The 15,703-nt window shown below is 42.1% G+C and overlaps 1 protein-coding gene across 3 annotated transcripts in view; it reads left to right on the top strand.

Moving 5' to 3' along the window:
• LOC124865777 (zinc finger protein 516-like) overlaps positions 1 to 15,489 on the top strand; it is a 66,651-nt gene extending 51,162 nt beyond the window's left edge. For 2 of the 3 annotated variants that reach the window (XM_047361188.1, XM_047361187.1), the window contains exons 4-5: positions 1,798 to 1,899; positions 14,820 to 15,489. In XM_047361188.1, the coding sequence (XP_047217144.1) occupies positions 1,798 to 1,899; positions 14,820 to 15,019 (302 nt within the window). In that variant the 3' untranslated portion in view covers positions 15,020 to 15,489. Of the gene's footprint in view, positions 1 to 1,797; positions 1,900 to 6,794; positions 6,866 to 14,819 lie in introns of all 3 variants that reach the window. The other variant, XM_047361189.1, reaches the window with a different exon arrangement.
• Positions 15,490 to 15,703: the final 214 nt, after the last annotated feature.

Here is a 15,703-nt window from a genome sequence, read left to right as displayed (position 1 = left end):
TGAGCGCTAGTGCAGCCAACCACGTGCCTTACCCTCTACTAAACACACGAGCATGCACACGCTCAGTTCTTGAAACACGTACGCATACCGACGCACACACACCTGACATGTGACACGCGGGCAGCGGAGCGGGCACATCACAGCCGGGGCGTTTTAATTGGCTGTAATTTATGCAGTGTGTGTGTGTACGTGTGTGTGTCTGGCTGTCAGCCTCTGAGATGATGCTGTGTGACAGCTGCAGTCCAGCCCCTGGAGCGAGCCGCTCATAATGACACATTAGACATACTAATGATGCCTCCGCGAGTCCACTGCTGATGCTACCTAGCTACACTGCATCACCCAGGCTTACACACGCTCACACACACCTTCAGTCCATTACTGACCTTTATGTCTTCATTCAGTTCCCTTAAACACATCCATGTGAAAATGTCTTCCCACTTGTAGCAGCATTCAGATCAGTTGTAAGTTGGTAAACAAGCTGTTTTTTTTTCCAACATTTATTGTTCAAAAAAATGAATGGATTCAGAAATTCTAAAAAGCATTTAACAACAGAATTTAGCAAAACACCAGGTTATACAATTCTAACACATAAACATATTTTATATTCTTGAATAAAAGATAATATCTTAAACTCAGCTTTGGAATTCACAAAAACTACAAAATGAAAATGTAGCATGCTTCCTAATTCAGCTTCCCCCAGTCAACATGTTTTGCTGCAGTTACAGATGCAAGTCTTTGGGGGTATAGCTTTAACCAGCTTTGCACATTTAAAAACTGAATTATTGCACATTCTCCTTTGTTAAACAGCTCAGATTTGGATGGGCAGAGTCTGTGAACAGAAAGATTCTCAATTCCAATTTGATGTGCAGTTTTTCTCCATATATGTCATTTTGAATATAAGCTGAAAAGTTTGAATTTCTTCTCATCTGACCAGAGCATCTTGTTCCACATGTTTGCTGTGTCCCCTACATGGTGTATAAGCTGCAAACAGGACTTCTGGCATTTTTAACTATGATTTCTTCTTGTCACTCTTTCATAAAGGCTGCATTTTTAGTGTGCAAAACTAATAGTTGTCTCAACAGATTCTGCCACCTGAGCTATGGATCTCTGTAGCTCCTTTTAAAGTTACAGTGGGCATCTTGGCAACTTCTCTGATTAATACTTCCCTTGCTCAGTTTGTCAGTTTAGATGGACGGCCATGTCTTGGTAGATTTGCAGTTTTGCCATACTCTATCTATTTTTAGATGATGGATTGAACAAATGCTCCATGAGATGTTTGAGGTTGGGACTTGGGACTGTTTTATAACCTAGCCCTGCTTCAGACCTGTCTGTTGTGTTCCTTGATCTTCAAGATGCTGTTTGTTTTCTAATGTACTCCAACAAATCTCTGATTCCTTCCCAGAGCAGCTGTAGTTACACTGAGATTAAATTACACACAGCTGGACTCTATTAACTAATCAGGTGACTTCGGAAGGCACCGGGTTAGACTGTATTATATTTTAATTAGGGTATAAAACTCAAAGGGGCTGAATTTAAATGCATACCAGACTTTTCAGATTTTTGTGAGGGAAAACCGCATTCCGCTTTCTTTTCACTTTACAATTATTTGCTACTTTGTGTTGATCTATCACATAAAGTCCCAGTAAGCTACATTAAAGTTCGTGGTTGTAAATGTGAAAAGGTTCACTGTGGATAAACTTCAAGTGAACCTGTGACTGTTATGTTTTTCCGAGTTGTCATTGATCACAGTTTGATTGTGCGTTTTGTTCCTTCCTTCCTGTTTGTGTCCATGATCAGGGATGCTGAGGTCTTTCAGGCAGGGGCAGTACTTCTGCCATGAGTGCGGGAAGAGCTTCAGTCAGCCGAGCCACCTGCGCACACATATGAGGTCCCACACAGGTAGGCACAGCGACGATGCAGACTCACCCACTATCAGTGCAGTCAAAGCAACACAAAAGTACTTCCATTTTATCTGGGAAATCAGCAAAACTTTGCGGTGATCTCACTTTTTGTTAGTCATTAAAAGAGGATGCTCATTAAATACAGGTCCTTCTCAAAATATTAGCATATTGTGATAAAGTTCATTATTTTCCATAATGTCATGATGAAAATTTAACATTTATATATTTTAGATTCATTGCACACTAACTGAAATATTTCAGGTTTTTTATTGTCTTAATACGGATGATTTTGGCATACAGCTCATGAAAACCCAAAATTCCTATCTCACAAAATTAGCATATCATTAAAAGGGTCTCTAAACGAGCTATGAACCTAATCATCTGAATCAACGAGTTAACTCTAAACACCTGCAAAAGATTACTGAGGCCTTTAAAACTCCCAGCCTGGTTCATCACTCAAAACCCCAATCATGGGTAAGACTGCCGACCTGACTGCTGTCCAGAAGGCCACTATTGACACCCTCAAGCAAGAGGGTAAGACACAGAAAGAAGTTTCTGAATGAATAGGCTGTTCCCAGAGTGCTGTATCAAGGCACCTCAGTGGGAAGTCTGTGGGAAGGAAAAAGTGTGGCAGAAACGCTGCACAACGAGAAGAGGTGACCGGACCCTGAGGAAGATTGTGGAGAAGGGCCGATTCCAGACCTTGGGGGACCTGCGGAAGCAGTGGACTGAGTCTGGAGTAGAAACATCCAGAGCCACCGTCCACAGGCGTGTGCAGGAAATGGGCTACAGGTGCCGCATTCCCCAGGTCAAGCCACTTTTGAACCAGAAACAGCGGCAGAAGCGCCTGACCTGGGCTACAGAGAAGCAGCACTGGACTGTTGCTCAGTGGTCCAAAGTACTTTTTTCGGATGGAAGCAAATTCTGCATGTCATTCGGAAATCAAGGTGCCAGAGTCTGGAGGAAGACTGGGGAGAAGGAAATGCCAAAATGCCAGAAGTCCAGTGTCAAGTACCCACAGTCAGTGATGGTCTGGGGTGCCGTGTCAGCTGCTGGTGTTGGTCCACTGTGTTTTATCAAGGGCAGGGTCAATGCAGCTAGCTATCAGGAGATTTTGGAGCACTTCATGCTTCCATCTGCTGAAAAGCTTTATGGAGATGAAGATTTCATTTTTCAGCACGACCTGGCACCTGCTCACAGTGCCAAAACCACTGGTAAATGGTTTACTGACCATGGTATCACTGTGCTCAATTGGCCTGCCAACTCTCCTGACCTGAACCCCATAGAGAATCTGTGGGATATTGTGAAGAGAACGTTGAGAGACTCAAGACCCAACACTCTGGATGAGCTAAAGGCCGCTATCGAAGCATCCTGGGCCTCCATAAGACCTCAGCAGTGCCACAGGCTGATTGCCTCCATGCCACGCCGCATTGAAGCAGTCATTTCTGCAAAAGGATTCCCGACCAAGTATTGAGTGCATAACTGTACATGATTATTTGAAGGTTGACGTTTTTTGTATTAAAAACACTTTTCTTTTATTGGTCGGATGAAATATGCTAATTTTGTGAGATAGGAATTTTGGGTTTTCATGAGCTGTATGCCAAAATCATCCGTATTAAGACAATAAAAGACCTGAAATATTTCAGTTAGTGTGCAATGAATCTAAAATATATGAATGTTAAATTTTCATCATGACATTATGGAAAATAATGAACTTTATCACAATATGCTAATATTTTGAGAAGGACCTGTACATTTGCTACTTGTGGCACAATGTATAAACAGCCAGAAAAGATAATCCCACAATGTTTGCTGCAAAGTTCTCTGCAAATGCACAGTAATTTCTTCATATCTTACATAGTAACAATACCCCACTTTTCATATTACAATATAATTAAGGTGCCCCTTCCTGAGTTGTTGGTCTTTAAAATGTGTTTGTTTAATGTATTTGATCAAATCTGCAATGACATTTTTTAAGGTTATGAGAATTCAGTCTGAGTTAGGCCCATTCAGTATTTCTTCTATGCTTACATCTTTATTAGACTATTGAGATGCTGAACTTGAGAAAACGTTGCACCTCCAGGAAACACAACACTGATATTAAAAAAGTCTGCTATTAAGTTCTGTTATATTAGTTTATGAAGTCATATACAGCAGCTAGATGAGGGTTTGGTTGCTAATCAGGTTCTAAAACAAATCACATTGACAGTAGGAAGAATATTAATGACCAACAGTCCCATATGATGTTCTGTACATTTGAGAACTCCAGCAACCTGCTTTACTTGTTATTAATGGACTTTGCAAAGTTCCTAGCTCTTTGGCCACTCTTTCATCAGTCACTCACCTCTGCATGCACATTGCCACCCCCACAGCTCCACCCACCAACCTACGGCATGAGATATGGAGAATATATGCACGGGAATTCACATTCCCGACAATTCTTCATTGTCCGACGCCACGTTCCGTCCCTGCGTTCAGCGAAATAAATCAAGACCTGTCTTCTTTTTGTTCAGGCTGGGCGTGACAGCCGATCTGTGAGTCCTTCCTGCCCTGGGCCAGGCAGCTGTCTCTATTTTTTAAACGGAGATGCGATTCGCCACAGACAGCTGACCTGTGACAAATTGTATACATTATTAATTGCGTGTCAATTAGAGAGATGGAATTGTGCATTCTAATGAAGCGGAACAGCATTTGTCCACGCCAACTTTGGGAACAGATTTGCATGAATCTGAGTGCCACTCACTACAAACAGCTTGATTCAGACAACCTGGCTTTTCCCTTTTGTCCTGCTTATGTCTTCTCATGATTCATGACCTCTTTTCTTGATTTTGTTTGCTTCATTTCACTTTTCTTTCTCTTGCTCTGCTATAATATTCATACCACAGAAAATGTTCAGAAAAATCATAAGCTTCAATGTCTATCATTAAGATTTTGCAATAGACCAATACAAAGCTGTACATAAATACGTTGAAGGAAAATGATGTTGAAGCAAAAAAAGTTTGGTGTTTCTGTACACCGATACCCGTTAATAAAATCCAGTGCAACAATTTGTCTTCAGAAGTCACCTAATTATTAAATAGTCCAGCTGTGTGTGATTTAATCTCAGTGTAAATCTAGATGTGCTGTGACAACCTCAGAGGTTTGTTGGAGAACATTAGTGAAGAAACAGCATCACCAGGGCCGAGTAATACATCAGACTAGGAATCAGGAATACAATTATGGAGTTTATAGCAGGATTAGGTTCTAAACCTATATCCAAGCTTTTAACAGCTGACGGACATCTAACCCACAAAGACATGGCTGGCCACCTAAACTGACAGGCTGGGCAAGGAGAGCATTAGTAGTAGAAGCCACCAGGAGGACCACTGTAACTCTGGAGGAGCTGCAGAGATCCACTGCTCAGGGGAAACAGTCTGGGATAACTATAAGACGCACGCTCCACAAATCTAGGCTTTATGTCAGAACGGCAAGAGGAAAACAACTGAAGTCCCTGTTGCAGTTTACCACAAGCCTTGTGGCGTACGCAACAAGCATGTGGAAGAAGATTCTCCAGTCAGATAAACGTAACTTTCTGGTTTAATCTGACCGCCATACATGACAACACTCCATGTAGGGTTGAAAACTGACACCTTGAACACACCCACTCCACAGTGAAACACAGTGGTGGAGGCATCATAGTGTGGGAATGCTTTTCTTCAACGGGAACATGGCAGCTGGTCAGGGCAATCATGCAAGAAAACACATAACAGGCTGCAAAAGACTTGAGGCTGGGGCAGAGGTTCACCTTCCAGCAGGATCGTGACCATAACGATACACCCAGAGCTACAGTGGAAAGATTATGATTAAACTCTATTCATCTGTTAGAATGACAGTCAAAGTCCAAACCTAAATCTAATGGAGAAATTTGAAGCAAGACTTGAAATTGCTGTTTAGTGATGCTCACCATCCAATCTGACTGAGCTTGAGCTGTTTTCCAAACAAAGGTGGCAAAGATTTTGGTCTCTAGATGTGCAAAGCTTGTGGAGACAAAAGAGAAGCAGTTTAAAGGGTATTGAATGAATACTTTTCCATGGCGCTGTATTCCTTTTACTATCCTTTCCTATATGTTTCCTCATTCCTGCTCTGTGCACACTATCTCCTTTTCTCCCTTTCCTTTCCTTATGTTCCCCCGTTTTGTTCTTCTTTCCACCGCTTGACTGTTTCCCTACCTCCTCATGTCTCCCTCCTTCTTCCTTCTCTTCTTCTCTGACTCTCTCCTGTCCTGTCATGTCTATCAGCCGGGCTGGCCGTGATCACAGTCGACATGGAGATAAGTAGCTTCTTTATAGAGAGTGTGAATGATATGTGGCACAGCCAGTGATTCTAAGTGACAGAGGCCAAATGGTAAGCGATGCAGTGCTGAGCTTCCCCTCCAGTCCCATTGTAAACACACACACACACACACACACACACACACACTCACAGCCATGCAGAGGGTCTGTAAACACTCGCAGAGGCTGTAATTAATGTTGTCACCCATAGTCGTCTTGAGCATGGACGTGCACGTGCAGAAAAGGCCAGCCACCCCGAGGCCTCGATTAACATGCGTCACATTAAATCACCGACTTGCCTCCACCAGGTTCCGTCACCGTCTTCGCCACCATCATCACCATCATCACCATCATCATCATTGTCACTGCCAGATCCCCTCTACTAACGAGGGGCGCTGGTGGCAAAGGCTGTTGTGTTATGTGGGTGGTGGCAGAACATAGAGAGGAAAAGAAAGACAAATAAATGCTTGTATGGATCTGGTAGAGCGTTTAACCAAATGCCCTCCTCCTTCCTCCCTCCCTCCCTCCCTTTCCTCCTCCGTCTCCTCTTCCTCCTCTTCCTCTTTCCTTCTCCCCCTCACAGTTGGGTTTGATTATAATGGACTCCACCGAGGTACTGACGCTCACACCACCGCTTCTGAAGCTCCCAAACAAGTATGTGGCACTACAGCTAATCACTAGGCTCTCTCATGGCCTCTGCATGTCTTTCATTATTGCTCTCACTTCATGCATGCATGCCTGCATGTGTGTGTGTGTGTGATATGTGGGTGTGTGTGTGTGTGTGTGTGTGTCCAATGAGCAGCCTCACGTGCTGTGCAAGTTTGTCCTTTTTGCTCGTGTGTGACCAACACATGTGGTGGCCTCTCTGCCCTGCATTAATCCCTCGCATTCTCACATACAGCAGGACCACGCCTGACATTAGTATGTGTGTACGCAGCACACATATGGAAACAGCCTAACATAGTTAGGCCTAAAGCTAATATAACAACATTATAATGAAGATTGAAACAATAAGTTGCCATTTGTACAATAACGTCTTCATGTGTTTCCATATACGTTGTATTTGGCACTATAAGCTCGTTCTGTGCTTGCATCTTTCTGCAGTACATTGAGATAATATTACTGCTTGAAATTTATTCTGTAGCCAGCTTTAGTCATTTCAGTCAATGGTCACAGCAATACTGCAAGAACAATAACAATAAAACCTCTGCCTGTACCAGAATAATCTCTTTCTCTTATAGCTCCCCTCACATATATTTGCAAATACCTTAAAATATGGTTGTCATGGAGATTCTGTTTCCCAGAGATGCAACTTTTCACTGCAGTTCTCTAACAGCTTTGGAGATTTTGTTTTGTCTCTCTTACCTTCCAGCTCACTATATGTGTTGTGGCAGAATAAATATGGGTCCTGGAAGATAAACAGACCCACAGCATCACAGATCCTCCACCATACATAACAATGGTCCTGAGTTATTTTTTTTTTACATATTAATCCTTTGTTTCACAACAACCCACTTGGAATGTTTATTGTCAATAAGCTCAGTCTTAGGTTGAATCCAGTTTCACCCCTTATCTCTCACTCGTAGACTCTTAACCCTATATTTCTAAGAGGTAGGAGACCCATTTGGAACAGGGGAATGGAAATGGCTTGTAGCCCTTAAAAAGGCAGACTTTTCAGTGGCAACGTTTGAAATAAAGGGGCAAGAGCTTTGCTTCCAAATACACTTACTAATGTAAATACGTACTTTTCAGTTAATTTATTTGTAGGCACAATGACCAATGTAATGCCTAATTTAAACTGTTCCAATATGTTACATTCTATCTCTTTAATTTATTAATAGAAATTATTTAAAAATAGCAGATCAAATATTTGCTAATTAGAAAGTGTTATTTAATGCATACCAATAATGTTTTCTTGAAAGCCAAGAAAATAAAAAATAAAAATAAACCCTACGTCAGGGGTCTGCAACGTGCGTAGGTACTTTGATCAAATAAAACAGTGAAGGATAAAAAAAAAATGCTTCAGTTACATACATCCATCCATCCACTGTCATCCGCTTATCCGGGGTCGGTCGCAGGGGCAGCAGCCTAAGCAGAAAGACCCAGACTTCCCTCTCCCCAGCCATTCGGGCCAGCTCATCCCGGGGAATTACCAATCTGCCTATCGATCTCCCGCTCCATTTTTCCCTCATTTGTGAATAAAACCCCAAGATACTTGAACTCCTCCTCTTGAGGCAGGTCCTCCCCCCCGACCTGGAGAAGGCACTCTACACTTTTCCGGCTCAAGACCGTGGCCTCGGACCGGAGGCACTGATTCTCATCCTGGCCGCTTTACACTTGGCTGCAAACTGCTCCATTGAGAGCTGTAGATCATGAGGTGATGAAGCCAATAGGACCATATCATCTGCAAAAAGCAGAGATGCAATCCTACGGCCACCAAAATGGATCACCTCGACACCTTGGCTGTGCCTAGAAATTCTGTCCATAAAAGTTATGAACAGAATCGGTGACAAAGGGCAACCTTGGCGCAGTCCAGCCCTCACCAGAAATGAGTGCCGGCAATGCGGACCAAGCTCTGACACCGGTCGTACAGGGACCTAACAGCCCGTATCAAAGCGCCTGGTACCCCATACTCCCGGAGTACCCCCCACAGGATTCCCCGAGGGACACGGTCAAATGCCTTCTCCAAGTCCACAAAGCACATGTAGACTGGTTGGGCGAACTCCCATGCACCTTCGAGGACCCTGCTGAGGACCCGTTTTTGAGTAGGGGGACCACCACCCTGGTCTGCCAATCCAGGGGAACTGCCCCCGATGTCCACGTGATGCTGCAGAGTCGCGTTAACCAACGCAACCCTACAACATCCAGAGCTTTAAGGAACTCTGGGCGAATCTCATCCACCGGGGCCTTACCTTGGTGACCTCAGCACTAGAGGATGGAGAGCCCGCCCCAAGGTCCCCAGGCTCTGCTTCCTCAGTGGAAGACGTGCCAGTGGGATTGAGGAGGTCTTCGAAGTACTCCGCCCACCGACCCACAACGTCCCAAGTTGAGGTCAACAGCACACCCTCCCCACTGTAAACAGTGCCGGTGGTGTACCACCCCCAATATAAAATTGATATTTATCTATTTTACCGTGTCCTGTCCGGCAGTGAAGCACTCAGAATTGTTGTCTGAGTGCCAAGAAAAAGCCCAACAGATTATTATATTTTAAGGCATTTTATACGAGGGACCTGCTGACCGTGTGGGGTGGTGTAGAGCCAGGTTTCATCCAACTAACTGGGCATTGCCTTGCTCTAATCCCGATATACTGGCTTAACTTGTGGGTCTACAACCCTTCTTGCTTTTTACACATTTTTACCAGGGGTGGCAGTTAGAGCTGAGGCTGCTGTGGTTCCATAGATCCATCAACCAAAATTCATCCCTCATGAATCAGGTGATTGTAATGAAATAATAGTTGGTACATTGGTACATTTATTGTTACTATTTTGGTTTGATACAAACTATGTTTAAATTATTTGCTCATTCACTGTTATTGTGGATGGCATGGTTAAAAATTAGAACCAAAATCACAATTAGGAGTATGCATTTAGTTTCATTGGAACTGGAGGTAGAAAATGTAATGTGTTAAAGCCTCCTTGTGGTGGTTGAAAGAAATGGCTGCTTGTTCCATCAGGACGTTTACTCTTGACTTCTTACTGCCTAAATTTATTCACCATTACATACAGGTTTGTGCTTTTGCTGTCAAGATGCTGAATCATAAAGTTTAGCTCGTACAGTAGATATGAATTGAGTCAAATTAAATACAGTAATCATCATTGGGCATAATAGTAACTAAACAAAATTTCTAGTCACAGGAATGTATTAATTATTTCATTGATGTCGCCAACGCTGAAGCAGAAGTGGAACGTTTCTGCCTGTGCAATCATTACTGGCCCGACATCAGCTTAAGATGGCAAAACAGCAACAGAGTGTAGTTCACACTCTGGTCAATAGCTGGCGGCAAAGTGCTTCCAATATGGTCCTCAGCTGCATAAAAAACCCAAACCAGTTTGAGGCGGATTTGCAGCAATAGTGCACAAATTGTTTTTAAAAATATCGCAGCAGCAAAGAACTTACATTTTTTAAAGAGAAGATTCCATAGACTAGTATTAGGTGTAGTGCTGTTATATCCGAAAAAAAGTAAAAACCAAAAAGTTAAAATAACCAGATCTCCCCTTCCTGTTTATGATCGAGCTACAGGTCCTTCTCAAAATATTAGCATATTGTGATAAAGTTCATTATTTTCTATAATGTCATGATGAAAATTTAACATTCATATATTTTAGATTCATTGCACACTAACTGAAATATTTCAGGTCTTTTATTGTCTTAATACGGATGATTTTGACATACAGCTCATGAAAACCCAAAATTCCTATCTCACAAAATTAGCATATTTCATCCGACCAATAAAAGAAAAGTGTTTTTCATACAAAAAACATCAACCTTCAAATAATCATGTACAGTTATGCACTCAATACTTGGTCGGGAATCCTTTTGCAGAAATGACTGCTTCAATGCGGCGTGGCATAGAGGCAATCAGCCTGTGGCACTGCTGAGGTCTTATGGAGGCCCAGGATGCTTCGATAGCGGCCTTTAGCTCATTGGGTCTTGAGTCTCTCAAAGTTCTCTTCACAATATCCCACAGATTCTCTATGGGGTTCAGGTCAGGAGAGTTGGCAGGCCAATTGAGCACAGTAATACCATGGTCAGTAAACCATTTACCAGTGGTTTTGGCACTGTGAGCAGGTGCCAGGTCATGCTGAAAAATGAAATCTTCATCTCCATAAAGCTTTTCAGCAGATGGAAGCATGAAGTGCTCCAAAATCTCCTGATAGCTAGCTGCATTGACCCTGCCCTTGATAAAACACAGTGGACCAACACCAGCAGCTGACACGGCACCCCAGACCATCACTGACTGTGGGTACTTGACACTGGACTTCTGGCATTTTGGCATTTCCTTCTCCCCAGTCTTCCTCCAGACTCTGGCACCTTGATTTCTGAATGACATGCAGAATTTACTTTCATCTGAAAAAAGTACTTTGGACCACTGAGCAACAGTCCAGTGCTGCTTCTCTGTAGCCCAGGTCAGGCACTTCTGCCGCTGTTTCTGGTTCAAAAGTGGCTTGACCTGGGGAATGCGGCACCTGTAGCCCATTTCCTGCACACGCCTGTGCACGGTGGCTCTGGATGTTTCTACTCCAGACTCAGTCCGGGTCCGGTCACCTCTTCTCGTTGTGCAGCGTTTTCTGCCACACTTTTTCCTTCCCACGGACTTCCCACTGAGGTGCCTTGATACAGCACTCTGGGAACAGCCTATTCGTTCAGAAATTTCTTTCTGTGTCTTACCCTCTTGCTTGAGGGTGTCAATAGTGGCCTTCTGGACAGCAGTCAGGTCGGCAGTCTTACCCATGATTGGGGTTTTGAGTGATGAACCAGGCTGGGAGTTTTAAAGGCCTCAGGAATCTTTTGCAGGTGTTTAGAGTTAACTCGTTGATTCAGATGATTAGGTTCATAGCTCGTTTAGAGACCCTTTTAATGATATGCTAATTTTGTGAGATAGGAATTTTGGGTTTTCATGAGCTGTATGCCAAAATCATCCGTATTAGGACAATAAAATACCTGAAATATTTCAGTTAGTGTGCAATAAATCTAAAATATATTAATGTAAAATTTTCATCATGACATTATGGAAAATAATGAACTTTATCACAATATGCTAATATTTTGAGAAGGACCTGTACAGTTAAAACTGCAGCACAACAAGCTGCAACAGATACTGAGAAAATCAGCAGTTTCTTGCCTGGTCAAATGACATTTGAAACGTTTTATGGTCATACTGTTTTGGTCCATGAGACATTATAGAAAACCAACTTGTTTACAGAAAAATAAAACCTTTCCAAGACGAGATGTTTTACAGATTTTCTCTGCTTCCTGTTACAAGCTCAAAAAATGCCCCAATAAGTATGTGTGTAAGTACAACAAAACATTTTGTAGAAAGGTAGCATAGCACTTAGATGTTCTGAATGTTTTTGGAGTTAATCATATAGGTAAAGATCTATAGCAGAGGACTACATCTGTTCTGCTTTTTGCATTCACTCAGAGCTGGATTCTAAGCTCTGTGCCTCCGTCATAATTTATCACACAGATCACACGCAGATTCAGATTTACCTCAAACTCTGAGTGATAAGAACAGGCGCAGCAGAGGGGTCCAATTAGATGTACTGTTGACGCTGCTTTACGACGACGATAACCTTTAGCATAATGTAGTGCACTGGTCCCGTCAGCCATGTTTCCTCTCAGGACGATGTGGTTTAGGTTCTCGCTTTCCCCTCACAGTCTGCCTCACCATTTTTTCCACCTTTTTTTTTTGTGATTAATTACACCTTTTTTGTTTTTATCCCTCTCTTTCCCTCACACCCACCTTCCTGTATATCTTTTCTTTCTGTTGCATTTCTGATGATATATGATAACAGCCATATTTTCTTGTTTCTTCTTCAGGGAGAAAGGTGCGGGAGGGGTAGTGGGAGCCATTTGTTTTCCCACTTTGATATTCTTCCATTTATCAAAATGATAATTAGGTGCAATTAAATGGCATTCTCATTTGTTTTGCTCACATGTGTGTTGCCTTTTTTTGCTTTCTTGCAGAGGTGTCTGTGCCATTGTAGGTCAGTCTAATTAGTAGAAAGAGTACAGGTGTGTGTGTGTGTGTGTGTGTGTGTGTATGTGTGTTCCTGTTTTGGCATCACAGTGAGAACCATTTTCCCAATTTCACCATCAAATTGAGGACCGTTTGTACCAAAGTGAGGACATTTTGCTGGTCCTCATGACCTATTTTGCTAACGGTTAGGTTTAGGACTAAGGTGTGAATTGAGTTTAGGTTAAGGTTAGGGTTAGGCATGCACTGGTAATAGTTAGGTTTAGGGTTATTGTCAGGGTTAGGGCATAGAAAGGGTTGAAAATGACTGAAAATCAATGGAAGTCAACACATGGTCCTCACTACATATAGCAAAACAAGAGTGTGTGTGTGTGTGTGTGTGTGTGTGTTTATCAGTAGGAAGAAGGTGCATGCATTGTCGCCAATGAATGAGAGAAATAGAAAGAAGACAAAAGAATAGCCGTTCAGGCAGAAGTGTTAGTCTGTCTCCACTAACTTTGAGTCTTCTTCCCACAGTAACAACTCAGGCACTGAAGAGTGATTTTATCACAACTGGAAATAAAATAGGACACGGTCTTTGTGACCAAACAAACAAAATTTAGGCAACAGATATTGAATACAATCCAGCCACTTTCTGTATAGTATAGCTCATAGATCACTGTGTCTAAACTTCTGATGCCTGGATAGATTTGTTGTGTGCTGTTTGTCATAGTAGTGATGGTCATTTGACATTTTGTACCTTAGCAGTTCTGGTAAATGGTGACATGTCCCTCTCTGCACTGACTCATCTAAAAAAGACCGCACAAGGCATGAGGGTTCAGCCTCTGAAAGGAGCAGAGGCACACATCAGTCCAGAAACAGTACAAAATAAGGGCAGATTTGCCGAGCACAATATTCCAAAAGAAATAAAATAAAAACTAAGTAAAAATAAAACCTTTTTCTTGACAATTTTGTTCTTTTTTGATCTCTTGAGGGCAAAATGAAAATTTTAAGAATAATTTGATTAATTTTGGCAGTCTACCACATGTTAGCACTTAGGTATGACTTTTGAATTTCTGACTAGGGCAGAATAGAACTGGGTCATTCAAGTCAATATCCAATATTGTCTTGCATCTCTTCGTGCAAATGAGGGATGTGTGCATTGGCCAGTTACAGGTCTCAAGATATATCATGGTTTCAAGAAATTACAATATCAAAACCACTAACATTTTCCATCATAGAAATACTATGATTGAAAGTCCTTTTAATTAGATGCTGGAGTGACTGGAGTTTTCTCTGGCTGTAAAGAGCATAGATACATACTTGTTTGCAATGCTGCCCCTCCCCCACCCGTTGCTGCGTACTCTAAGTCAGCGGACTGAAAGAAGACTACTACATTTTTCTCGTGCCTGCAGAAAAGGCCAATCCTTCGGTTGGAAAGTATTTACGGAGCACAGAAAGTCATGGCGTTAAAACTAAAGTAGTCCCACCCTAATTAAGGCAGCACTGTTTTAAACCCACAGCTGTCAGGCAACAGAGCAGTTTGCGTGCTGTTTTAAATAAAAACAATTAGAACATGTTATAGATTTTTCTTTTAAATCTTTTTGTTAATACTGTAAACCAGTGCTTTTCTTACTTATGGTTATCATACTGTGAGAGTCTCGTACAGCCAGTCTCGGTCAAGATGAAAACATGTTTGAAAGCTTTACTTTATGTGCAAAATCTTTTCCAGCTTCTGGCTGAATGCCATCTTGTGTTTCTTGTGTTTGTTTTGTTTTTTTCCCTTCTCCTTGTCATATACCATCACCTCATTTATGACTTACGTCGCTATGCTTTGTCTGCTACTCTTCACATTAAAGTTTTTTCAATCCTGTTTACAGTGTCACATCTGGCTTGTATCTGACCTGTGATCTGCATGCGTTTGTTATCCAGGGGAAAGGCCATTCTGCTGCCAGCTCTGCCCATACCGGGCCTCTCAGAAAGGGAACCTAAAGACCCACGTCCAGAGCGTCCACCACATGCCTTTCGATAACAGCCAGTATCTTGATGCGAGATGTTTGTCCCTGAGCCAGGAGGAGCAGAAAGCAGCGGCTGCCAAACACATACCAAATCCACATGGACGCCGACAATAGATTTTACTGTGATTAATGGACCAGCCTTGGCATAAATTCTTGAACCCAAAATCTAAACTTAGACTCTTGATTGACTCACGATTCTAGAGGAATGGAGGCTCTTTTAGTTTTTCTTAATGTTTTTGTGAAGAAGCCTGCCAAGAAATGTTAAATTACAAAAACAAAAGTGAATCAGATAAGAATGTCTGATAAGAAAATGAACAGATGTACTGGTGAAAGGTGACTGTGAGGAAATGAAGATTGAAAAATCTAAGTGTCTTCTCTGCAAGAAAGCTGGACTCACCAAATTTAATATTTTGCATCTGTTTGGTCATCTTTGACATAAATGCTTGGATCATTTTAAGGATTTCTGAGTTTTGTAGCTTTCAGAATTTAGATTTTCCTCTTGCTTTTGTGTTTGAGTTGTAAAGTTGCCAAGTGCAGCCTTAGAGAAAAAGTCAAGTCTCTATAAAGAAGGAAAAATCCACTCATATGGAGCTGGTTTAATCAAAAACTGAAAGTACTTGACTACTACTGTTGTCCCTTTATCACTTTAATTTGACTTCGTCATGCGTAAGGATGGCTAGCTTCACAGCAGAAGAAGATGCCCTTCAGTTCCTTTGACATCTGATGCACAGCGAGTCTGGATTCTAATTCAGAGGAGGAAAAATTGCAACCCGCTCCCCACAACCTTATAGCTCAGTG

The sequence above is a fragment of the Girardinichthys multiradiatus genome, chromosome 3, assembly GCF_021462225.1.
Source record: "Girardinichthys multiradiatus isolate DD_20200921_A chromosome 3, DD_fGirMul_XY1, whole genome shotgun sequence".
Taxonomy (NCBI): Eukaryota; Metazoa; Chordata; class Actinopteri; order Cyprinodontiformes; family Goodeidae; genus Girardinichthys; species Girardinichthys multiradiatus.
The sequence above is the reverse complement of the archived record's forward strand: the minus strand, read 5'-3'. Positions and strand labels throughout refer to the sequence as shown.